This window comes from Mycteria americana, chromosome 1 (assembly GCF_035582795.1).
Source record: "Mycteria americana isolate JAX WOST 10 ecotype Jacksonville Zoo and Gardens chromosome 1, USCA_MyAme_1.0, whole genome shotgun sequence".
Classification (NCBI taxonomy): Eukaryota; Metazoa; Chordata; class Aves; order Ciconiiformes; family Ciconiidae; genus Mycteria; species Mycteria americana.
The window spans coordinates 70,118,629-70,143,088 of NC_134365.1; the positions used below are offsets into that span (position 1 = coordinate 70,118,629).

General features: G+C 48.4%; 1 protein-coding gene across 2 annotated transcripts; it reads right to left on the bottom strand.

The window, feature by feature from the left end:
* Nucleotides 1-298: 298 nt before the first annotated feature.
* ADA2 (adenosine deaminase 2) lies at nucleotides 299-23,492 on the bottom strand. 2 transcript variants are annotated; one of them, XM_075505113.1, is made up of 10 exons: nucleotides 23,336-23,492; nucleotides 21,964-22,289; nucleotides 18,776-19,001; nucleotides 11,678-11,888; nucleotides 8,455-8,582; nucleotides 7,243-7,333; nucleotides 6,829-6,937; nucleotides 5,730-5,887; nucleotides 4,687-4,889; nucleotides 299-3,736 (listed from the first exon to the last, which is right to left on the bottom strand). In XM_075505113.1, exons 2-10 carry the CDS (start codon nucleotides 22,274-22,276, stop codon nucleotides 3,628-3,630), a joined length of 1,548 nt encoding a protein of 515 aa, XP_075361228.1. In that variant the 5' UTR covers nucleotides 22,277-22,289; nucleotides 23,336-23,492; the 3' UTR covers nucleotides 299-3,627. The 2 variants fall into 2 exon arrangements, with proteins under 2 accessions (XP_075361228.1, XP_075361239.1); XM_075505124.1 differs by having other exon boundaries at nucleotides 23,332-23,336.
* Between the last annotated feature and the right edge of the window lie 968 nt (nucleotides 23,493-24,460).

Sequence of the window (24,460 nt, forward strand, 5' to 3'; positions counted from 1 at the left end):
TACCATGTGGTTTGGGGAAGGGGAGGCTGGGGGACCTATGTCATGTCTCTGCCAGGTGTGCCAGATGCTTCGGGCTTGACTCCACAGTGTGTTAGCACCCTGGATCAAATTGCCCTTCACACCATGCTGTGAAGACATTTCAGACCCCCCTTATGATTGTACTCCAGGCTGAGTGACGTGAAACATCCCCTCTCCACTGCACATTCCAGGTTAAAACTTCACATGAAACACAGGTATCCCCAATTCTTTTTAACAGAAAAAAAAAAAGAGAGGAAAAAACCCACAATTAAAACAGGTTTTAAAATGTAAATATATACTATGTTCTGAAAGAGACAAGGAAGCATTATATGCAATGTATTTGCCAACAAATGTGAGCAGGGAGCCAAGGTACTGGCAGCAATGGACTGGCAGCAAAATCCTTGAAATGTTACTGCGAATGTAACACACCATGTTACATGGTGTTGGACTTGATGATCTTAAAGGTCTTTTCCAACCTATACGATTCTGTGATTCCGTGAACGCTAACAGCTGAGTCTTAGTGAAGCCCTGTAGCCAAATTTACCTGAAGCTTTGGGGATATCTGAATGGACTGATCTTTCTCAATGGCTGTGATTCAGCCTAAATCCCTCCTTCTTTTCACACCTAGAGTTAGAGAGGTGGGGATGCAGTCTGGGTTTGTTAATTTGCACCTTTCTCTGAAATAAGGCACACTCTAAGGAAGAGTTGACTCCAGCAGTAAAGCAGGTTGGCCCTCCTCCTGTCTGACTCTAAGGCCCTAAAAATGGTTAAAGCCCATCTACTGCCAGAGGACTCTTGGGAAGCCGCAGTCACCACATGTAGCAATGCCCTGTTCAAGCAGGGATCCAGGGAAGGCTACGCCCATGGAGGCAGGCATCTCCATGCAGTTCAGGTTCACATTTAAACATATGTGATCAGGACGGGAAAGTTTCTGCTATCTGACCAACCCTAAGATAGATACCTTCAGCAGAAGTGGAGTCACAAGGCTAGTCACAAATGCAAATGTAGCCCCGTAGGGTCAAGTTGCACCTTTCTGAGGGCTTTATCTGAAGATCACCTCAGACCTGTACAATTTTAAACCCCCAGTGATTACTGTGCTGCAATCCCAAACAGCATCACTCACTGGTGGCTCCAGACACTGGGCCACATCACGTCACAGTTCCTGATGCAAAGTAGGTAAACGGCCAAGCGCACAACAGGCTTTTCCTAGGAAGGCAAGAACAAACTGGACACAACAGGTAAACTGGTCCCAGCAAGTGTTTGGCAAACAGAAGATCTAGCCCTGCTGCTAATGCAGGTAATGAGGAGGGAGAACTACAGGTAACCAAAAGGCCATCAGTGGTTCAAGCCCTCAAGAGACCATATGCAGGAAGAGCTGAAACCTTCCTCTGCGGCAGAAAAGGAAGGGACATGGGTCAACCTGTGTCAAGGACCTCAGCTCCTCCCACACTGGATCTGTAATGATTAGCTTCACCTTGGCAGCAAAGAGGCTCACTTAACTCATGGCAAATAAAAGATCTTCCTCCATCCACATATAGCAAAGCTGAAAGATCGGGGCTCAGAGGGATATGACTTTGAGTCACTGATTAGCAGCCATGCCACCTGTTTGCAGCAGTTTTCCTCAGCAGCATTACAAATAAGGCATTTCCCAAGTCAGCATTTATAATCTGACTGTGACCAAAGCCTACCTTGGGGACTTTAGACTGAGCTCTGTATGGAACACCCATGGAGGAGGAGGGAAGGTGGCTCTACTCTGGCTCCTCCTCCAGTATAAAGCTCATCCCAGAACCAAATCTGCATCAAGGTGCAGGAAAGGCCAGCCTGCAAAGAGCAGTTGCTGATGCTTCAGAGGAAGGTGTGGGGAGTGTGGGCAGAGAGAGCTGGAGTGGAGGCAGCTGTGGCTGAAAAGGGCTAGGGTGTGAGGCACTCAACCCCCTCGGTTAGTGAGGTGTGTGACTGGCTTCTCGCTTTTTGCTTTCTGTAGTTTGCGTTGCTGGCTTCTGCAATGTAGACACCTTTGATTTGCTGTGGTTTTATTTGTTTTTTGTTATGGGGTTTGTAGTGTGGGGGATTTTTTGCCTGGGATAACTAGAGATGGACTTGCAGCCTGTGAAATGCGAGCAATGTAATACGGGATGCACGGGCTGCGCAGCTTGATCCGCTTCTGTAGTAAGTATATTTGCCTCCTGCTAAGGTGTTTTAACCAAGGTCAGTGGAAATAAACACTATGGCCAGCCAGCTTGAGACAATTAGCAGAAAACATAAAGAGAGCCAATTTGCCCAAGCTGGTCAGATCAGGAAATGACAGTCCTTGCAAGTCTGCGGCTCAGAGGAGGGAGATGTCTTTCAGCAGGAACTTTTGTAAATTCTCCCTTGGCTGATGCAAACCAGTGTACTGAAGTCCAGGAGAGACGCTGGTTGATCCTGGCTCCGTGCTTGGGGTATGTGTGCTGAAGGATTTTGCTGAATTTATTTACGTCCTGATTAAGGTTTCTTTTTTTTTAGTCTCCCTGCAACTAGTTCTTATCTTGATATTTTTGATGATGTTAGGAAAGGGAATCTGCTTGTCCAGACACTGTTTATTGTGTAGGTGCTGCAATACCTTTTTGCCAAAGAGTTGGAAACTACAAAGGTCCACGTGAACACTGTGGATATCCACAGTGTGAGAGTAGTTTTTCCACCAAAGTGAAAATCTGTCTGACAAGCTGAACAAGGGCACATTTGCACTCTGAGTTAGGTGACAAAGGCTGGTAGTAGAACCCCCCGAAATCAAAAGGTGTTTCCTATAAATGCAGAGGCCTGTATTAACGTGGCCCAGTGCAGGGGGACAGTTTTAATTAAGCTGGATCTGGGAAACCAGGGTGTTTTTTCTCAGCTGAAAAGTGTTTTGGCTTCTTTGTGACCAGAGGACAGGAAAAGATTTTGCAGTAAAAAAACCTGTTGGCAACTGAGGCACCTCTTTTTGGCTTTATGATCACTGTGCAACCAGGCTTAAATGTTCTGGGAGCAAGTTCCATCAGTTCATTTCCAGCCATGGTGGGTCCTGAAATAGCAGATATCAGACCTATGACTGGTTCTTCGACCTAGCAGTGCTATTTTGGCAGCAGGCCCAGGGTTAAACATAACAAGAGTCATTTTCAGTCCTTGCTCTCCTGAAGGTCAGTGGCCCAAATGGTTGGATGTTTGTCTTAGCTGTTTCCGGACAAGGTCTGCATTTTGTAATGATAAGGCAAAATTCAGAGATTCTCATGTTGGCAATCTCCCACTAACTCTAATTAAAAAGCATGTTTTTCCTGAATAAGGATGTCAGGATTTGGTCATTGGCAATTTTTAATTGTTTTGACTATTTTGAACAGGGGTGTTCTTTTGTTGTTGCTATAAAGGCTCACTGCTCCCTTTTACCTCCGGTCTGTGACTTTCACAGGAAAGTGCAGCTCATTCTTAGCGTTAAGCCCATTAAGCCTAGCTTACCAGAATTGCCCATTGCCAGGTAAGACTTTGAGGTTCATTCATGTGTTCAGGTCACATGGAAGAAGCAGTCTCCCTCTTAGCACTAAGCCTGGCTCTCTCTGGCTTGTCAAATGCCTTCTGAGATGAGTCTCCTCCCCTCTAAAGCTCCCTCAAAAAGCTATCAGACAGGTCAGCCACAAATTGGTCCCATTTTTTCTGCCAGACCTCTTTGGCCTTGGATTTCTCATCCGGTAGCATGGCACTGTATCTGTGAGGAGGAGAAAAGTCAGTATCAGACAGGAGACAAGGGGGCAGCTATTTCAAGATCAGTGGCCAAAATGAAAAGGCAGGAAGCAGCAACAGATTAACCCTTGCAGGACATGCCTACACAATACAGAGTAACAGCATAAAGAGCCTTGAGCTCCTGCTGGCTGGTCTTATGCAGGGATGAGAAGCATCATGGCCATATCAACAGCTTCCGAGTCCTGCACCATGAAGACAAACAGCTCAGTCTGCATAAACTGGAGATTCGCTGGGTGGCACCCAGTGACTAGTACAGGAGAGACAGCACTGCTGTTGCCTTCAGATGTCCCCTGGGCTTGGTCCAAATCAGTAGGAAATAAGAGTATTTGTTGTCTCCCTGGCCATGCAGGGACTTGGGATTGGCATGAGGACTGGCACAGGATTTGGCAAACAGACAAGAGTCTAGGAATGTACAGAAAGACCCTGGGCACCATATCCAAACTATTTTGGGACATTCAGAGCTGTCCAGATAAACAGAAAAAGTGGTTAAACACACCCAAACTACATGCTGGTAGATTGTTTTCCTGTGTTTCCCCAGTGGACCATGGCAAACAATGCAGCAAGTCAGATCTTGGCAGAAATAGACAACTGATACAAAGACATAACATTTCTCCCATACCCAGAACCAGGTGCTGGAGGCAAGTTCACAAAGGATGGAAAAGGAGGAATAAACTGAGACACTGAGTTAGAGAAAGGCACCCAAGGGCACAGGCCGAGGAGCCTCTGGGGTCCCTGCATCCTGCCCTTGAAGGAGACACACAGAGAAGAACAGAGGAGACTTTGGATTAACAGAAGCCCAGTTCATGTGGCAGAGGAGACTCTGGGGCCAAAACCCAAATACAGCAGGTTTCCAGGGAGCAAGCTGATAGTCCTCTTAGCATTACTATCGCTAGATGAGAGAGGTGAGGAACTTACTTTATGGAGTTGAGTGCAAGTTGTTTTAAGGTCCTCAGGTCGGCATTCATCCCTCCAATGCCCATGAACACCTCGTAGAAGTCATAGGAGACACCCTTTGCTCCAAAGATAGGGGGATCATCAGGGCTGATCACAATGGGGTGCCCTTCAGCCATGAGGTTGGCTGCGGGGTGGCTCCGCAAGTCAGCTACCAACAGCAGGACCTCGGTGGGGAAGGGTGGGAGACAACATGACGTCAGGTTATTGCTGTAGCTATGTTTGCGTTATGGCACCCGTCACACTGCATACCTGCTATAGCTGCCTGTGTCAGCAGGTAGTCGTCAGGGAGGAAGAGCCTCCAGAGGGCTGTTCAGAGCATGTTAGGCATTCTGCTCTGAACTGCTGCAGGAGGAGCCTACTTGTTTCCACTAACTATACAAGGAGATTGGTTTCTTAAATTAATCACCTAAATCAAGGGCAGTGGGGTGAATAACTTCTGCTTATTTATAACAATTTGACCATGAGCATTTCAGGAACAGTCTTTTGGTTATGTATTTGCCATGACACTTAGCCCAGGGCATCTGGAGCTGGTATCAGGGTTCTCTCCCTCAAGGCTCACACCAGTACATCTCTACCCCACAGCATCCTTTCTGCTGCACTCAGGGGACAATGCACACCATGCTAATGTGTTGCAAAAGAGTTCCCCCAGTTATGAATTCTACAAACCCAAAAGACTTCCAGTTACAATCCCAGCTTGTCAGCCTCTGGCCCTTCTGGCTTTGAAGTATCTTCCATTATGTCTCTTTAGGCACCTCCCTGGCTCTGGGCCTCATCTCCACTAGGGATGACTGCCTTCCCAGGTTCATCTGGGTAGGAATTTCAATGATTTTGAGCTGACTGGCATTACAGGCCTTATATATATACACAGCGTGTGTCTATGTAGCAGACTGCAGTGTAATGTGGTGCAAAGGAAACTGAGCTAGCCTGGGTGCAACAAAACATCTAGCTATGGTAGATCCCATTCCAGTGTCCTAGCCCCATGACCTAAGCTTTTACCAACATACCTGGTTGGAGATAGGACAGACTTCTACAGGAATATCCCTCTTCAGAGACAAACTTTTGGCTACTGGATGTCTAATGAGGGCAAGTCCGTGGCCAATCCGGCTGGTATTCAGTAGCAATGCATCCAGCACATTATTGTCTGCAGACGTGCCCTGCCAGTCTGAGCAGAGACAGGTAAGAATCACTGTAGTGCTGTGAGGAAATATATTTTCTCAAACAGCTAGATGATTTTGTTAATAAATGTCCCAGTTGCAAGGTGAGAGGGTTGCTCATGCTCTGAGTTCCCACTTTGCATTTTCAGTGAAACAGGGATCCAAATCTGCCCAGGACATTGCCCAGCACAGAGATACCCGCTCATCTCACCTGGCTTCAGATGTCCACAGTATTGCTCTTACAGCTAAGCTAATCATGCTGGTCTCCATTCATAGTCGTTGGAGAGAAGTAATAATTCCTGGGGAATAGCCTGCACATTAGGATGAGATTTATTGTGCCTCAGAAGTGCTTGTTACCATCCATAGCTAAAAAGGGAGCCTAGGGTAACTAGTTCAGATGTAGACATCTTCTCTGTAGATGTCAACATGCAATAAGCATAACACACAAGTTAGACACAACTCTCATGCATGGTTAGGATAAATCCCACCCATACGGACTGAATAATATATTGCCAATAATAATACATTGCCCCAGGAATGAAGGGTAATGATCAGTTACTTTTATGAGTGTATTCAGTTAAGACTTGAGGCTGGCTCAGACATTCCTTCACCTTAAAATGTAAAATAATGGTTGAGGAATTCTGCTGCTGCTGTGGATGGGAGGTGAGTGCTGCTCCAAGGAGGAAATGGCTACCAGCAATAACTCTTGCAGCATGACTCCATGTTACACACAGGGCAAAGATGCTAAGCAACATGACACCTACAGTCAAGAGCAGGGAGCAGGTAGGGGAGGTGCCATTGGGTCACTGATTAGGGAAAACCAATTATATACACGTGTACACACAAACACACATCATCTTGATGCAGCCAGGCTTGCTTCTTCTGGGCTTTGCAAGACTTCACCTCTTGCCTCTGCAAGCAATAACAGGCCTGGAGTCCTCATGCTTACCAGTCTCCCCAGCATGGAAAAAGTATGGCAGGTTGACCCCCAGGGAATACGGGATGGTCAGGGCATCCTTCAGGTCCCATAAAGAATGACCTTCATCCTCGTCACCAACCTGGGGGAAAAAGGAAAGGTATTTTGGAACATGCTCTGGAAGGTGGTGGGACTTACAACTATATATCACTGAGGTGCCAACTGTACTGAAATTACAGTGCTGTGGGGTAGGGAGCTGATTCTTTCAGGGGATTTTGTCAGTTACCCCCAACAAAATCCTTAGCTGGAGGATGTGCAATTCATTTACACTGATGTCAGTACAGCAGCAGAGGATCTGGCTCTGGTATAAAACATATGCCATATTATACATGTAGTTATATTGTACCTCTAGGGGTTAACATGAAGCCACAGAAAAAACACGGTTACCAGGTCCAAGCCTGCCAGGGTGTCTGGGAAGAGGGCTCTGAGTGCCATGCCAGTGACGATAGCTTCTTTAATCTGGGAAACATTCAGCATCCTAAAGAGCAAGAGAGAGAAAGCAGTGCAGAGGCTCACTCCCACGGGCCTGCCTTCTTTGGGTTTGAGTCGTGAAATGGGGCCCCCAGGGATATTTCCAAAATGCAAGTTGCTCCTGAATCTGACAACCAGCCTCAGGTCTCCAGAATAACAGCAGCAGAAAATTGATATTACAAAAGGAAACCCCTGAATGACCAGGAAATGTCTGGCTAGACCCTGCTGTCACTTGAGTTGTCTAAGACTCACTGGCTTTCCCATCTATGAAGCAGGGAACACAACAGCATGGAGAGAAAATGTTCAAGTATTTTTTTTTTTTCCTCTCGCCTGTTTTCCTGGGAGGTGTGACCATAGCTGTGTTTCAAGAGAATTTTAAATTTAGGTTTCTTCCAGCCTTATCGGACTTAAACATCACAGTGCATTTTGCAGGCAGACTCTGTCCATACCCAAGCTGGCCAGAGGCAAGCCAGCTCTGAACTGGAAATGGCATTGCGCCGAGCTGGAGTGAATAAGCGCTGCTGAGAGGTCTGTAATATTTGCTCAGGATCACCTCACGTGACTTCATGGCATCTGGCTGACTTGGAGAACAGCCTTGTGCCCGCCTGCGAACAGCAGCACGAACATACCATACAAAGGCTGCCGGGAGAATAGCGTTTGCAGGGTCCCACAAGGACCTTTGCAATACCAAGTGCCCATACTCGGGCACTGCTCTCACTGCTTCAGCTTCCACAGAGAGGAGGAGTACGTCCAGGCTTGGGAAGAGAGCACGCAAGGCTTGGACACGTACGCACACACAAGCAGCCCTCCCCTTGCTCATTCCTGCACCCAGGGCTCAGAGACGCTTGTCTCTCCAGCACACGCTATGAGCTAACCCTGGTCACTTCACACATATGCAGACTTTTATAGATGATTTCTCATCCTCAGCCTTTTACACATGCCAGGGAATGCTTCGGGAGTCAACAGCCCAGGTCTGACGACGCACGCGGGCATTACTAACCAACTGTGGCACTTCAGCCCAGCCCTCAGCATTGCTTCTCCTGGCCTGGACCCCTCTCTCCCCACTGCCACCTCCACCGTAACACAGCCAGCCATGCACAGCTGCTCGTAGCCCCACTCAGCCTCTACCTGTGTGCTGTAAATATAATCTTGGCTCCAAGAAAGTCAGGGTGCTCTTTCACAAACTGCCTGGTCACTTCCCGATAGGTTGCCACGGACCATGATTTATTGTGCCGGGTGCCATCCAGTTCATACACCTGCAGGACGAAAAGCACATGGCAAGCAGAAGTTGGAAGAGGTGTTTTATTGGAGGGTGGGAGAAATGAACTGAAGAAAACCTTGGGAGAAGCAATGTGCTGTGGTCCTGGCAACAGGGCAGAAAAAAGCAGTTAAATCTGTGCAGAACATTTTCTTCTTGAAGCCTTTACCAGCTGGCAAGAACCAAGGAGTGGTTTTCCTCCCTCATATGTGATACAAGAAACAAGTTTCTCCATGTTCAGACATGGCAAGCAAGTGCCCTTGAGTACCCAGAGGAGACCATGACCTCTTACTCATGTCTGTATCAAATGCTGGAGCGTTTTGTCCGGCCGTCTGGCGGCTCACACGCGCTCTGTGCCTTGCGGTGGCAGTCTGTCAGCCAAGGCAGCCCCAAGGCATGCAAGGGATGAGCTCCATAAGCTACCAGCTGGGCTGGGCTTCTGTTCCCCTCTGCCAGAGGTTTGCTCCGTGACCTTGAGTCGGTCATTTAGTCTTGCCACGGTTTCCCAGTTCTCTGTCTGCAAACTGGGAAAAATAATCCTTTTGGCATGTTCTGTCTCATCAACTTACTTTGTGAATTCCTCACTACCAGGGCTATATGCAGGGCTCTTGCCCTGATTTCAGCAGGGACATAGACCCTACATTCCCTGGTTGATACTAATCCGCAAAGGCCCTGCCTGGAGTCGCTCACAAACAGCAGCTGAAATCACTCCATCCCTTCAGTTCTTACCCTTCTCACCTTTCTTTTCTCCTTCATCCTTCTCCTCAATCCATTAACTGGTCCACTCCACCTTCTTACTTACCCTCCGGTGCTGCCCCGTGCAGCGATGCCCCTCGCTAGCACCCTGTCACGCTGTGGCATCCCACTTGCAGGCACCAGGAGCCGCAGGGCGGCTGCAGACACTCAGAGGGAATTTTCCCCTGCTGCAGCCCATGGGAATGTGAGACTTTACATAGCTGAATTTGCAAACACAGCTGGGCTTGGGGGGCTTTTCCACAATGTTTGCTGTTTCACACTAAATCCCGACTTTCATTTACTTTACTTCAGGGGCCGCTTCTGGCGGGCTTTGCTGCAAGGCGAGCTTTTGCAGAGTGTCAGCGCTGTTGTCCAAGCCTTATAGAGGGTCTCCAGGCACACAAGCATCTCGCTGTTCCCGTCACACCCCGACTTTCGTGGCAAAGCATTTCCCTTCCCTCCCGTCCCCGCTCCAGCCTAGCTGGCACTTCCCTGCCTGCGCTGCCCGTTGGGGCCGGCAGCCCAGCATGTCCCCAGCTCCTCACAGCCCTTGCAGCACTACCCGGGCTGCAGGCAGCCCCGCCTGCCTGTACCTTGCAGCATGCCGAGCTGCCGGGTGTGAGCAACCCCGGGGGCTCTGGAGGCTCCCATGCCTGGAGCCAGCATTAGGGGCTGGATGGGAAGCAAATCTTCCCTGCCAAGCCTCTCTTCAAAAGACATTACAACCATGTCTGAGGGCTGCCGGTAAATGCAGGGTATTTTCCAGTCAGGCCCACGCACTTGTATCATCGCAGATACTCTTGGCCTGGAAACCTGTGTGACCGGGGGGGATGCCAGCACTCGCGCTGTCTCACAGCACAGGAATTTTGACATTGCTGTTGTTTTCTTTTTCCAGGTACCCCAAAGACAGATGGTGACTGAGTTCAGAGCAACTGGCTCATGACCAACCCCCAGCAAAGTAAGATACATATAAGCTTTGTGGTCTTCTCCCCTTCCTTTTTTTTTCTTTTCAATACGCCCTTCTCATCTCAGGCATGATAGAGTGCCAGCCTGCAGCCCTGACACTGAGCCCTATTTTGCTATTGGGCCAGCCCGAGCCACAACAGGGCAGTGTTAGCAGCCCCGCTCCCCAGCTGTTAGGGGGGGAGGCATGCACAAAGCCAGATCAGCCTCCAAATTTGTCATAGCACCTGCCTGTCTGCTGACAGGGTGGCTGCGGAGGCCTGCCCAGCATCAGTGGTGGTTGCTGGGGTGCATTCACCTGCAGCTGGCTGGAGCCCACTAGCCATTGCATGCAAGGGCAATGACTTAATGAAGTTGCTGGCAGGCCACTGGCGGGATGTCAGCATGGCTGCTCCATCCACTGGATGCCACAGTGCCAGCAGCAAGCTGCTGCCTGCCTTCCCACACACAACCCGCCACCACCACCTGGTCCTTCAGGTGCTGCCAGGTGGACCTTGCATAGCAGCTTCATTCCCTTTGCAATGGACTGTTAAGAACATGGAGGTAGGTGGTGTAGTGAGGAGCAGTGGCCCTGGTTCTTTTGTTTTGGTAAGGCATCTGCCTCTCTGACAGAGCTCCTGCCCCACACTGCCCCGCTTGGAGCTGGTCTGGAGAACTGTATGGAAAAGGTGTGGCTGCAGTATCGAAATTGCCACCAGGAAAGTGGGAGGAAATTGCCACCATTATAGCCAAAGAATGGTGGTGGAGTCTGCTGGTTCTTGGGAAGGTGTTGGGGCAGCCTGGGATTGTAGGACAATCTGACTGGCTCCGGGTGACACACAGGGAGAAAGGCCTATTACGAACAGATTTTAGTGTTAGTGGCAATGAAAGGAGCAGTTCATTCTTCATATACATAGCCAAAATATTAGATTGTCTGCAAACTGTGGAATACTCTGCTTTGCCAATTGGTTTACTAGCCTGTTCAGAAAAATCATTCTGAAATAAGCTGCGGACTTCAAATAACATAACTATTCCAGAATAAGTCTCTATTCAAGATGGGAAATTGTTCCAGAAGAGCTGCCACAGAACAGGTGATTCTGGTGCAGACAAAGCTAAGATACATCTTCCCAACCAGCAAGATTTCAACACAGCTCCCAGTCAGACTGTACAATGCAGTTTTGTGCTGTTGCCACAGTAGGTATCTTCCTTAACCATTAAGAACAAAGCATCTCTCACTTTCAAGCCCTTGCCTATGCAAATCTCCAACAAAGACCTTTGAATATGATCAAGGTTTTCCAGCATTCTTAGAAGGGCAGATATGCAAACATCCAAAAACTAAATTCAAGATAGGGCTTGAGAAAAGTTATGGAGAAATAAGGATTTAAAAGAATACTAGAGAAGCCAAAAAATACATACCGGAGGCAGGATAGCTCTTATCTCGACATACTGTATGTTATCTTCATAGAGCTCCAGCAGCCCCTGGTAGAAATAGGCCTTGAACACAGGTGCATAGCAGATAAGTCCAGAGGCAATGAGAAAGACTTCTTCAAATCTTTTCCAAACCAAAGTCTGAGAAGGGTAGGCCAGCTCAGGGGCATCCGTCACCAGGGTCAAGTTTCTCAGCAAGCTGTAGAAAGGGTAAAGGGAAGAGGAAGAATGAGAAGAACAAACAAGTCAACTGGCTTTTAGCATGCTAAAAGCTGCCAGCTGGCAGCTGGGTGTTCAGTACAGGAGGAAACAGGATTCCTCCAAGATAGGTGTGAGTTTTATTGTCAGAGACCAAGCTTTGTGGATGTGACACTCTCCCACCCGCATGCTCTGGGGTGCAGCAGCACCCAGCTGTGCTGACGGAGGCACATGTTCTTTGGGCAGGACCAAGAAAGGGTGCAAAGTCGTTCCTGCCACAATAGGGGCCCAATATCTAACTCAGAGCCTGTTGGCACTGCAATACATATGAGCATAACAACGACTGGTGCAACTAGGAAGCATTCAGGTCATTTTTCTGCCACCTATATTTACTCTGCTAATGGCTGGTACAGATAATAGCTGACAGGTAAGAAGTCATACACTACATCTTAAGCTACAAGCAGGGTAAGACGAGGTGTTCAAAAACTGCCCCTTCCTTTTTTGAGGGCAAAATCTTGAGGAGTGATAGACTTACAAAAGGAAGTATGATGTTTTTATATCATAAGAATTGCACTCTGCTACCCAGAGGTATCCTTAATCTGAAAGTAGGCTAGTACATTACTCCTGCAGACAATATATTCTCCCAAACATCTTCAATGCATGTAAAAAGTTATGACACCCAGCCCTCTGTTCACCACCTAAAGGCAAACAGAGTCTCCAGGAGATGCCATGTACTGGGCCGCCATCAACCTGCTTACTAAGCCTGTAACTTGCCCTGGTACCTTTTTGTTGTCAAAATATGTCACCTAATATAAGCAGGGGGAAAAATGATTGTGAATCAGAAATCCTTTCTCCCCAGTGGAACAAACCTGATATCCTGCCTGCCTTGCCGATAACTTCTTCAGATTTGTCTGCTGGGAAACAACTGATAAGAATCGCAGGTCCTGGCTTTTCCTTAGTGGGACAGAAATGTATTTATTTTCTCCATAGACTCAGCTGGCATATAAGCCTCTTTCAGAAATCCAGAGAGGTGGTGGGTAATTTTATCAAGCAGAGTTTAAGGGAGCCAGTAGTTGCAAGATTATCTAGTTGCGGGTGACAGCTTGCATTTAGGACAGGGCGAGCGTCTGTGCCGCAACTCTGTCCTCTGACAAGCTGATAGCCTTCATCCTGCCCGAAGCCTTGCCTCTGGCAACAGCTCTCCTCCCTCCACCAGTGGCCACCTGAAGAAGAGTTTGTAATACATTTCTCAGGCTGGCAGGCAAAGTCTGAATGGCAATGTGGGGGTGGTTAACTTCATTCCTGAGTGGACAAACTGAAGCCATCGCAGCAAGCTACAGAGCTGGATGCTTGCAGGTGGGTGGGCTTACCAGTCCGGCCAGGCCTGATGCTTATCTAGTGTCAGGGGCTAAGCAGGTTCAGATAGAAATACCTTCAACCATGCCTCATCTTTCATCCGAGTATGTTGTTTCCCCTCAATAACAGCTACTGATCTTTAATAATGTTTCGTGTTTGATGTCTTGCCCCCCCTCCTCGTGCAGCGCTCTGCCCTGTTATATGGGAGATGTGGGTTTGATTTGTGCTCTTATTATCTTCTTCCAGGAGGCTTCTGTGGATGGAATTAAAAACCTCCCTCCTACAGACGTAAAATGTGATCTGGTCCAAACTCATAAACTAAGACATCCCAGGCAGGGACATCCCTTTTGAGTCCCTCCATCCTGCCCATAAAATGGAGCCCATTCCCCCAGCATCTGCCTGCTGTTTTGTTCTCTAAGGACCCTCTTCCAGTGGCTGCAGTTTCATTTCTTCTTCACTCTGTTAGTTTCTTTGCCAGGAACAATTTTAGAAGCAAAACTGTACATAAAGAGATGCTCGGACCACGTTAAGGATGAGATTTTAAATGCTCAACAGTCAGGAAAATTCAGAGTTAAGGTTTCCACAGCAACTTCGGCTCTGCCCTCCCGCGCATTACAATAGGGGCTTTGGTGCCATTATCACAGGACACTGGGCAACCCCGGCTACTGTTCAGTAATCCATGCAACCAAACAGACCGAGCTGGACCATGGCCGGGGCGGGCAGTGGGGAGCACGCAGCAGCGGGAGACACCGTAGCATCACCCTAGAAACCAGGAATGCAGGAGCCAGGGGCATCTTGAAGACGCTGATCCAGCTGCTGAAGCGGAGAGGGTGTGCTGCAGCTTGGTGGGGAGGGGAGAGGAGGTTTCATGTGGGAAGAGCTGTGGAAAGCAGACTTGTCCGCTCCCCTCCTGGCCTCAGTCCTGGCCGAAGGGCAGCTCCCCGCCAGCCCCGCACACCGGCGGAGAGCACCTGCCTGAAGCCGAGAGGCGAGCAGGGCTGTTCCCACCAGCCCTGCAAGCACCGAGGGAAAAACCTCCCCGTGGATCAAAAGGCCGTGCAAGCCTGTTCTCGCCACCCTGCGCAGCTTCATTTCAGATAAGGATGGGCGGTTAGTCGGGCTCCCACCGCTTTCTCCCCTTGTCCTGTGAGAACTCGGCTCCTCCAACAACGAGCACGCACAGGGCTCCCCTCCCTGCCTTTAAATCTAGCTGTACAAACTTGTGGTTGTTTACTTAGCCTGTGCTCTTGGGCTAGAAACAGCAATAAATCCCCACACTGCCCTGCTCCTAAAAGCACATAAATCAAATTGTGCTTTTTTTATAATCCCCTTCGCTTTGAGACTGATTATTGATCCCTATAACTATTGAAGATTTATTGTGTAATAGTGATCCATCCTTGATAACTGGATAATATCCTAAGGGTTCATGGGCTTTTGCCATCAGTAGCTCATGCAGATGAAGCAAGGCTTCATAAATACATTTTTTGCTTCTTTTCTGGAATGGGCCCTCACCAGTGATCAGGTGCAGACTACAAATAGCCTTCCATGTCATGTCATATATGCACTGAACAATGCTACTGCAATGCATATGCCCAAAGGGGCACAGCTAAAATGACCAGCTAAGGATTATTTATTTTCAACTGTGGTTTTGCTTTCTCTTTTCCTGTTTTTTTTTCCCATTTTGCTTTCTTGCGCTATATAATGCAGAAGTGAATGGTTTTGTTGCCTTGTTTTTAAAGGGATTCTTTTTCCTGCTTCTTTTCCCGTTCTCGACGGGTAATTATACCCCTCTCCTCACCGTAGTATCTGAATGTCTTCCAGTGGTGCATTAAATAGTGTGACTAACATCTGTCACATGTGGTTCATTCGCTTTCTCTCTCTCTCTCTCGTCCCCTCTTCTTCTCCCCAAGGGGAGACTTGTAGAGGGAGCGGAGTGCTTTGTTTCTGTAGTGGATTTTTATTCTTTTTTTTTCCCTTGTAATGCACACACTGCCCTATTTTTCTGTGAGATAAGGCAGTCGGAGGACACGGAGGGGAAGGTGATGGCGGTCTGGGCAGCCGTTAGCACCCAGGGGAGTTGTCCCCGCAGCCTCGGCCGTGGTGTCAGCTCCCTCACAGATGACTTCATCCTGGTGATAGAGAGCTCCGCTGGGCCGCCGGAGCTGCGCTGCCGGGCATGGCCTTAATCCTCGGGCTGCTGGCGGGCGGGGGATGTGCGGTGGTATTTTACAAATATCTGGAATGTCAGCGCTGTTTCCCTAAATATCTAGGGGCACGCTCTTGCTTTAGAGACAGTGGCCATTATGTTGCATCTTGAGGAAAAAAACTGCATTCTCCTATATAGTAATAGATTGTGAAGTAAATAAGTGAGGATGATTTTTTCTTTTAAGTCTCAAAGCAAAATTCCCTTCCTTTCTCTGTCTCCTGGCCCGTGGTCTCCTGACTCTGGTAATAGCATCCTTTTGGAAGCTTACCAGTAACAGAATACTCCAGGGTCTTGGCCCATAAGACGTGTGTTTTGAATAGGAATGATTAAACCTTCTTTTGAGGGAAACAAACAAAAAGATTTCCTTCCAAAACACACACAGACACACATATGTATATGTATGCATATGTACCTAAAAATGCAAACAGCTAAAATGTAACGCAGATACCTCTCTCCCTCACCCCTTCCTGGTCAGGAATGCAGTAAGGTGAAAGAGGTGCAGCCTCTTGGAAACATTTCCATTGTTCCCTTCACATTTGCTTATCCACCCTGTCTTGCATGAGAGCCCTTCCCTGCTGCCATATTCCCTTGATACTTCCTTGAAACCACCCAACTATCCATCCGTTCCTTCCTCTGACATCTGCTTTCTCTCAGCTTGTCAGTGCTCAAGGGCAAAGAGGAGTGCAGGAAAGAGGTAGCCTGGGATGCACATGTTCAAGAGACTGGGAGAGTTTCCAGAAACTGAGAAGCAGAACAGATTGGGGCCTATTCCTGGCTAGAGACCTATTTCCAGGCGGCCAAAAAACATTCCTAACCCCTAGACTAGTACCCGGGGATTAAATGAAAATAGGAGGGGAAGCGCCTCAATGTGGCTGTTATTCATGTGTTTGCACATTATGTGCAATGACTCCTCTGTGGTTTTGTGGTGATGAGCACAGAAAGGCAAGAAATTAAGGACAACATACTCAAATGAGTAAGTCTGAGCACCCCGGATGCGGGCGATCCAAGTTTGTACTTGGCTCTGGCATGCATTTGCTGAGGAAAATCACTTCATTGGTCTCTGCCTTGGTTTCCCCTCCGCCCTTGGGGGGGACCTTTGTAGCGGGGTGTCTTGTGTCCCTGTGCAGTGCCTGCCACTCTGAAGTCCTGCTCTGACTTGTGGCTACTAGACGTTGTTGACAACTAATACAAAAGAAGAGGAATGTGATAACACTGCCTCTGAAAAGAAGCTGTGTTCCCAAACAGGACCATAGGGAACCAAACAACGCACAGCTCCACCCTCCTGGGTGTATAGGATGCCGTGGCCTCTAGCCTCAGCCAGAAAGGGATGTCATGCTACAGAAATACAACTGAAAACAAATACAGCAAAGGGTTGCTCCTGAGATGGTTCTGAAATACCCACTGCAATTGCTTGGGCTTTAAGGAAATGAAGCTGTTTCAAAATCCAATCTCTTGCACATTATTAATGGGTCTCCTGGAGGGATTGAAGAGAGCTGGTGCCACGGTCTCTCCCTCGTCATCACTCCCAGGAGAAATGGAAGGGAGCTAATGGGGAACAAGTTTTCTCTTTGGAAGACGTAGATAAGTGACTTCTCACTGGATCTTATTTCTTCCATCACATGTCAGGGCAGTTTGGCCTCATGGTATAAAAGGTCAAGAGCCCTGGGTCTGGCACTACCTTCTCCTTCCCTTCTGGAAGTGCTCTCACCTCTGCAGGAGAGGGCGGTGGGTGCCCCGGAGAGTCAGCTCCCTCTGCCCTGCCCCTTGCTGCTGTTGGGGAGGGAGGGCAATACCATGCCAAAGGTCTGGCAGCTCCTCAGCTTCCCAACCTGACCTCCTTCCCAGATCTGTAGGGCACGGAGCCCAGACAGCTTCCATGTAGAGGCGATACCAGCTCCCTAAGTGTTAATAGGTCTCTATTTAGGAGCACACATCCTCACTGAAGAGCACTACAGTAAAAAACATGAAGTTTCATTTAGGAAATGCTGTAGTTAAGGTCACCCGCGTCACCCTAATCCAGCCTTCTCTTCATATGTCGGCATGGCGATACTGTCTTTAATTACATGACACCCCATACTATTTTCTTCCGCAGGACCCCAGCCCCCCGGAGCGCCGCAGACAGCAGTGCCCTCTGAATGGATCGCTACTCAATATTTTCCTTTGTCCTCATCACTCAGTGTCTGACTTCATGCATTATTTAGAGTGCTCTCTCCAGCTCCCCGCACACCACGCAGAACTACACGCTTCCTCCTGGCCTTTTCGGCAGGGCTTTGTCCCGGGATCAATGGCCCCTGGATGAGGAGATAGGGCTCCCTCTTCCTGCCACTACCAGCTGGAGGGGGAGCCAGGCTATTCCCACCCACCTGTAAGTGATTAAATGGTAGGTGGCTGCTGAGCAGCCAACTAACACCTGGTGCTGATAAAAGGCTGCCAACAGTTGAGGTAGAAGCTGCCTGCAGGGAGGGGAGCTCCTGTAAGAGAGTGAGTGATGCCTTGGTGAGCTATCTGAGGTGTGAGCTCCTAGACAGCTATAGGAGGCCTCGCCTGGAAGGGGAGAAGCTTTGTTAGCAGGAGGGTGCTGAGGGGGGAGTGCTACCAGGCAGGGGACCTGCGTGTAGGGTTCATTGGCTCAGCCAGTGCCCAGGCTGAGACCTAACCCCTTGTCTGAGGGTAGGAGGGCAAGTTGCGGTTCTTGGTGCCTGAGGGTCCTGTTGGGAATGAGTGCCTCATGCTTCAGCATGGTGGGTACTAGTGAGGTTTTGGAGAGGCCTCAGAAAACAAGAATGGTGTTTGGAGGGGGAGGTTGGGTTGGGTTTTCTCTTGAGTTGCTTTGGGTTGTTGTGCTAGTGCAGTGACTAACATAAGTAGTTTGCCCAACTTCAACATAATGACTTTACAAATAACTTCTCTGCTGTTGGGGAGAGCCTGTTCCTTAGCTACCTGACTTCCTCATCCTGTTCCCGAGTACCTCAATGGATGAGGCAAGGTCTTTCACTATGCAGCCCTGTCCCATGCCAGGAGCACATCCAGCCTGGGTGCTGAGGAGAGGTCACGTAAATCTACTTAAGCCACTGTCTTCAACATGTCTGTTGACAAGTGAGGGTGCACAGAAAACTTCAATTTTGATGATCTCTAACTCTGGTGTACTTAATGCTGCAACCTTCAAGTTCTTATATTGCTATTTTCTTGTTCTATGTATGCAGTCCTAAACAGAGTTCCCCGCTTTCAGAGCAGCAAGCAAATGGGAAAGTTGGACCGGAATGATCCTGTCAGCTACACAACGCTCTCATGAAGTACTGGCAGGCTTGAAACTCCTCTTCACTCACCTGCTATCAAACTCAGTCACATTGCGCAGCTGTTTCCGGTAAGTGTCCAGCAAAACCCACTGGGAGCACTGGGCTGGCACTGGGTGAGGAGGGTGAGGCCTGGAAAAGCGAAACCGAACGGTGCCTGTGGGGGTGAAGCAGATGTAGCAGTCTGGGAGGTAGGTGGCATTGTACACCAGCCAGTCCACGCTCAGGATGGCATAGTCATGCAGGTGTAAGACAGCACCTGGTGGGAAGAAAAGTATATCCTAATGAGACAAGGCAGCTGAAAAGAAGGAACAGAGTTTTAATGTGATAATAGTTTGAGTTTGCCCATCCAGGGGCATCTGGAAATGCTTCTAGATGGCTGTGAGTGACCTCTCCCAGCAGAGAGATGGAGCGGCTGCTCTGCCTCCCCCACGCTGGAGGATGTGGCCCCCTCCACATCAAACGCAGGGCAGGCAGAGCGTGACAGCTCCCTGGGAGCGGAGGGAGGGGAGAAATCAATAGGGAGCTCTGCTTCTCCACTGGGATGGAAAATGCTCTGAGTTATTAAAGGTCTTTCAGACAGACTTTGCTGTGAGCTGGCTCAGGCCCCACTGATTTAAAGAGGAACTCACACAGTAGGCAGCAGTTTACAAGGCATACTAGCTGACTGGCAGACCTGAAGCAAGCCTCTGTATCTAAGCTGTTTGAATTCCAGCCTCAATTTTTGCATCTAGTCTGTGTCTCTTCTTTCATCTCTTTGAAACTCTGGCGTACCCCAAAATCCCAGACCATGACACACCGGGGAATTGCGCTCAGATGCAGAAGTACTATCTACTTCTATCCCTTATCAAAAGCATACTCACTTGCATTGTACATCTGTTGCTGGCCAGCATGGAGGGCCTTTGGGATGCTCTGTTATTGTACAGTATGTTGGCAACTGCCAGTCTTCCTGGCATAGGAAGCATCCTCTGCATGCTCAGTGCATCCGTTTGTTTTGCTAAAATCTCTCCTTTCGCAGAGACTTCTTATGTTATTGGTGCTTGAACTAAACTTAAGGGAAGATACCGGGAGAGCTAAAGTCTTACAGATACATATTTTATTAGTCTAGGGGAGACCTCATAGTCAAAATAGCTTTGATGCCCTTAGGGGTAAAGGGAGAACATGAGTAGGATGAACAAAACAAAAGACTGGTATGCATGTGACATCAGACAAACTTCAAAACTATAATCTATAATGGACTAATCTAATATAGACTATAATATCTATAATCTCTCACTACAGAGGGTCTGACTGTTAAGATGCTGAGCAACTGTGGTTACTGCTCTCACCAGAGCTAGTGTGACAGAATGGGCATGCCACAGCTGTCTAGATCTGACCCTCCTCTCACTGGCAATGCCACCCTCTTTCCTATGTAAGCAGCAATAGAAATTACAATAGTGCTTGAAACAACAGTAATTCCTCAGGGGCTTTGATCAAGACTGAGGCCTCTAAGACTAGGTCCTACTCAAGCAGTTACAAGGATGTGATCTTGGCCCTAAAAGCTTACAGCTCTTGCAAAGATTCTGAGAACCCATTTTAGCATGTCCTGGATTGAAAAGTTAATTTTTTGTTTTGATCCCTCCTTGGTATCAAAGATGCCTCCCTGAAGGGAGGAGGGTACTCTTAAGTTCCTTACTATTCAATTCAGCAATGAAAGGATAATGGCAGCTCTGACATCCCAATCATTTATGGTAACAGATTAGGATGCTGCAAGCCAGGGATCCTCATCCCACATCAGAGGTTAGGAGGGAGAAGCTGGGAAGTGAGGCAGATGGCTCTTACTCATGTGCCAGTGTCACAGCCTTGCAGATGAAAAAATGCTTCTGTGGAGAAGCTGACTCCCAAATCTTCCAAAGCAGGCCACCAGCCTGTTTCCAGGCAGCCACGTGGGCAAGGCCATGGGACTCTGCATCTAAAGAGGGACCGCCTGGAAGGGTGGACATACTGTTCAGAGTCACAGGGGTATTGGCAATGTCTGCTGCAACTGTCTTGTATCTTTAGTTTAAAAAGGCACCTTGTTCAAATGCTTCCTTACTGAACCAGAGATGCAGAGGGAGAAACTAGTCAGTAGGAGTCAAGGCCTTCCTCCTGTGATTATCTCAGCCTCCTGCTTCTCTGCTGAACTGTCAGCAGCTCAGGGACATGGAGACACCAGGCTTCCTGTTATACAGCCTAGGTGGCTTGGATTTCCACTTGGCTGAAAATATCCTCTCCTCCTTTCCATTATAACCCAGAGTACTGAGCTTTCAAATGCTGCTGTGTCCCAGCTGCTCATCAGAGAATGCATAGGGTGATGTGGTGAAGGTATCGGACAACCTCATGCCATTATCTAACCTAGAATGTTCCAAATGCCTTAAAAACTGTGTGTGTGCTGCAGAGTGCAGAAGCCCCTTTTGGTATAGGGCATTGACAGCCCATTAGCACATAGCTTGCTGCACAACAATGGAGAAATGACATCTCTAAACTAAAGACAAGAGGAGAAATGCCCACCCTTATAAGCAGAGATCTCCTATAAGTGCATAGAACAGAACCTGATTAAGAAAGACTAAGTGAGAGAATACAATCGTTTCTATGTCGTATTCTGCAGGTCACATCAACACAGGCTTTGATTTCATTCAACAAGTAAAGAAAAAAACCAAACTTGTAGTATTGGAGGTAGTACCTTCTTCCTCTAGTGCCCCCAGGCTTTCCAGTAGACTTCCAGGCCTGCTACAGAACCACCTGCCCAAAAACTTATTGGGAGATACAGCACTTTTGGCTAAGAAGTGGGCTAAGGCAAGGTTGGTAGCATGTCTGTGGTATGTGTCGAAAAAGGAAAGGCTCTGGCTGGAACATGCTGAACAAATATGAGCGTCTGTGATGTCTTGTTGTCTTTGCTTCCTCTACCCTTTCTCTACACTTGAAAGGCTGAAGGATCCATATTGTAAGTCATAGCAAATGCTACAATTGCTGGAAATGTGTATTCATCCACTCCATCCCCCCTTCCTCTCTCCCCCTGCCCTGTCCCCATGCTCAGAGGCAGGGCTCTTCCTGGAACTCAGCAAGTGTGATTTACAGCTCTTGTAAGCTCGCCTGCAACCAAAGGTCTGCCACATCTCCTTGTGCTTTGTCCCAGCTCTGGCATAGAAAGCAAAAGGCGAGAGGAGGATGAGTAAGATGAGCAACACTTAGGCCAAGCCTACCTTTTGGCATGCGCTTTAAGATGCTGAACACTGTGCTCTGATCAATGAGGCCTTTTGCCCGAAAGAAGTGCATGCTTGGAGGAAACTGTCCTGTAGTCATGGCTGTTGCAACCTCCTCCTTCTTGAGGTTTACAAGCTTTGTACTGAGCTGCTGTTCCTGTCTACTCAGCACCAAATTGCCACCTGTCTGATGGGCTTTCTCCTCCTGCATTAGGGTGTCCCGGTCCTTCCAGAGTGGGGTGGGAAGGCAGAGGGAAGCCAAATTCAGGAGAAGGTATGCCAGCCTTATGCCTTGCCCAGATGGAGGCTTCATCTTAGTGCTGCACCTGAGGGAGAATAAAAGAAAATTGGAGCACTAGCCCAGGTCAGAAGGTGACATCTTAGCAATGACCCATTGGGATGTTAAACTGCTGGCCTATCCTGCAGAAGTAGTGGGTTAATTGGATGTTCAGTACTGGGGGAGTATCTGGTACCTGTGTCCCCTGTATTTAGGACTATACATTCACACACTCCCCATGATGCTGTCTGCACACAGCAAGACTGTGGGCAGGGTGGAAACCAGATGTTGCTCCCTGGATCAGGCTGGCAGCACATCACACAGACCTGCAGTCTGGCAAAGGTCTCGCCCTGGAATGGGGGAGTGGTGAGGTCAGGACTCTGGCTTGCAAGCTGGGATGGAGCCCCATCAAAATAAGGGGTGCTGGCTGTTCTGCCATTGTCCCAGGGAGGGAAGCAGAGGGCCATAGCACTTGAGGTGCTTTTGGTTTTTGCTCGAGCTAATCAGATCCTGATTCCCTACAGTAAAGACCTTGTTGCACCCCTATAGTATATTCCAGCTATCAGAGGGGTTAACTTATGGGCAGAAAACCCCTGGCTTCCCTTGCAGGGACAGAGGCGTGTCCCTTCCTTGCAATCCCAGAAGAAAGAGGACGGAAGGAAGACCATGGGAGTAGTAAGAGATCACAGGAGACAGGCACATGTGAACTCAGAACTCTGCCCTTCCCTAAAAAAGCACAGCTGCAATATAATCCTTCAACACCAGGCTTTAGTGACCCTCCACACCAGTCCCTCCAGACCAAAGAAGGCTGGAGAAAAGCTCAACATTTTGAAATGGTCCCCTGTGAATTACATAGTAAGTGCCTGCTTGCGCACATGTTTTCTGTTTCCAGCCTCTCCTCCACCCGTGGTGCCTCCAGCCCCTCTGCCTCTGCCCCATCAGTGGGTCCCAGGAGATGAAGATGTCCTGGGGGAGCAATCTGCTGGGAACAGAGCTGGGAGTAGCTGCAGCCCCATGTCAGGCCTGGCTCTGAACTTAGTGAAAGAAACATCCTGGCAGGCACTATCTTATCCCTGGTGAGACTGACTCACTTACTGTTAACTTTCCTCCTCCTTGCATCCAAAGCTCATCCAGCTGCTGCCCGAGAGAGCAGGGAACAGTTATCTTTCTTGCAAGCCGGCACTGTCCCAGCAAAGATAAAGAGGCAGGATCCGTCCTGGCAGAGCAGAGCGAGGCACCCGCTGGTGCAGACAGTTCCTCTTCCTGTGCTGTCACTCTGGCTTGCTCAGCTTTTATTTATCCCCGTCCCTACCACTTCATGAATATATAAAGAGGAGGAGGAGGCAGGAGAGGTTATGAGAAAGCGGGACACAGGCACCCGGGCAGGCAGCTGAAGGGAGCTGGGCTGGGAACCAGGGGACCAAAGCAGTGGGGTTACCTATGGGAATCCCTCCAGCTCCTGCACAGAACAGAGGTGGACTCTTTAACCCATCATTGCCTGCCTGCGAGGTGCAGGGGCTTGTCTGTGCAGGCTGTCTGCATACCCTGATACATATATGCAGCTTTTAAATATCCTGGAAGAAATGCCTAGGCACATGTTCCCAGTACAGGGAAACTCTTAAGCCCCGCTCAGGCTGTCCCAGGAATACATGTGAGCCTGGGTATCTAAACTGGTGTAGAACACCGTGCATTTAATGCCAACAACACTGAAAACTCTACTTGCTAATGGGTTTTTATCCAAGAAAACAGTAATTTGTAAAAGTAGTTTTAAATTATTTTTGCCCAGTCTTTGCCAGCTCTGTGAACTAGGCAGATGTCAGTCCAACTGGCCGCACCGGGGTCTGCATTGGGCACACAGGGCTGAACTTGTTCCTGGGGACTAAAGGAAGGTGGAGGTGAGTATGGTCTGATTTTTTTTTTTTTTTTTTTTAAAATCACAACAAATATTGTAATTTCACCATTTTATTTTGCACAGTTGAATGGACTGAGTTTTAAAGTTATTTAAAGCAGATGTTACATAAACAGCTTCCAGTGGAGAACAAAGTCCATTTGGTTTAATTTAATCAGAATTTTAACTATTTTAATTTTTTTTTAATAAAAAGGAAAGATTTCATAAGCCAAGAGCTATTGAAAACAACCCACAGCAGTCACAAAGGCCGTCTTCGAGGTAGAGAAAGCAGAATCTCGCCAATAATATGTTAAATTTCATTAGCTGGCACC

Coding starts and splice junctions, on each gene's coding strand:
- ADA2 (XM_075505113.1), bottom strand. CDS start 22,276: ATGAAGCCTCCATCTGGGCAAGGCATAAGGCTGGCATACCTTCTCCTG. Junction 11,889..18,775: donor GTGACTGAGTTTGATAGCAG/GTGAGTGAAGAG, acceptor CCCTTTCTACAG/CTTGCTGAGAAACTTGACCC. Junction 7,334..8,454: donor ATTATATTTACAGCACACAG/GTAGAGGCTGAG, acceptor CTTGCTCTTTAG/GATGCTGAATGTTTCCCAGA.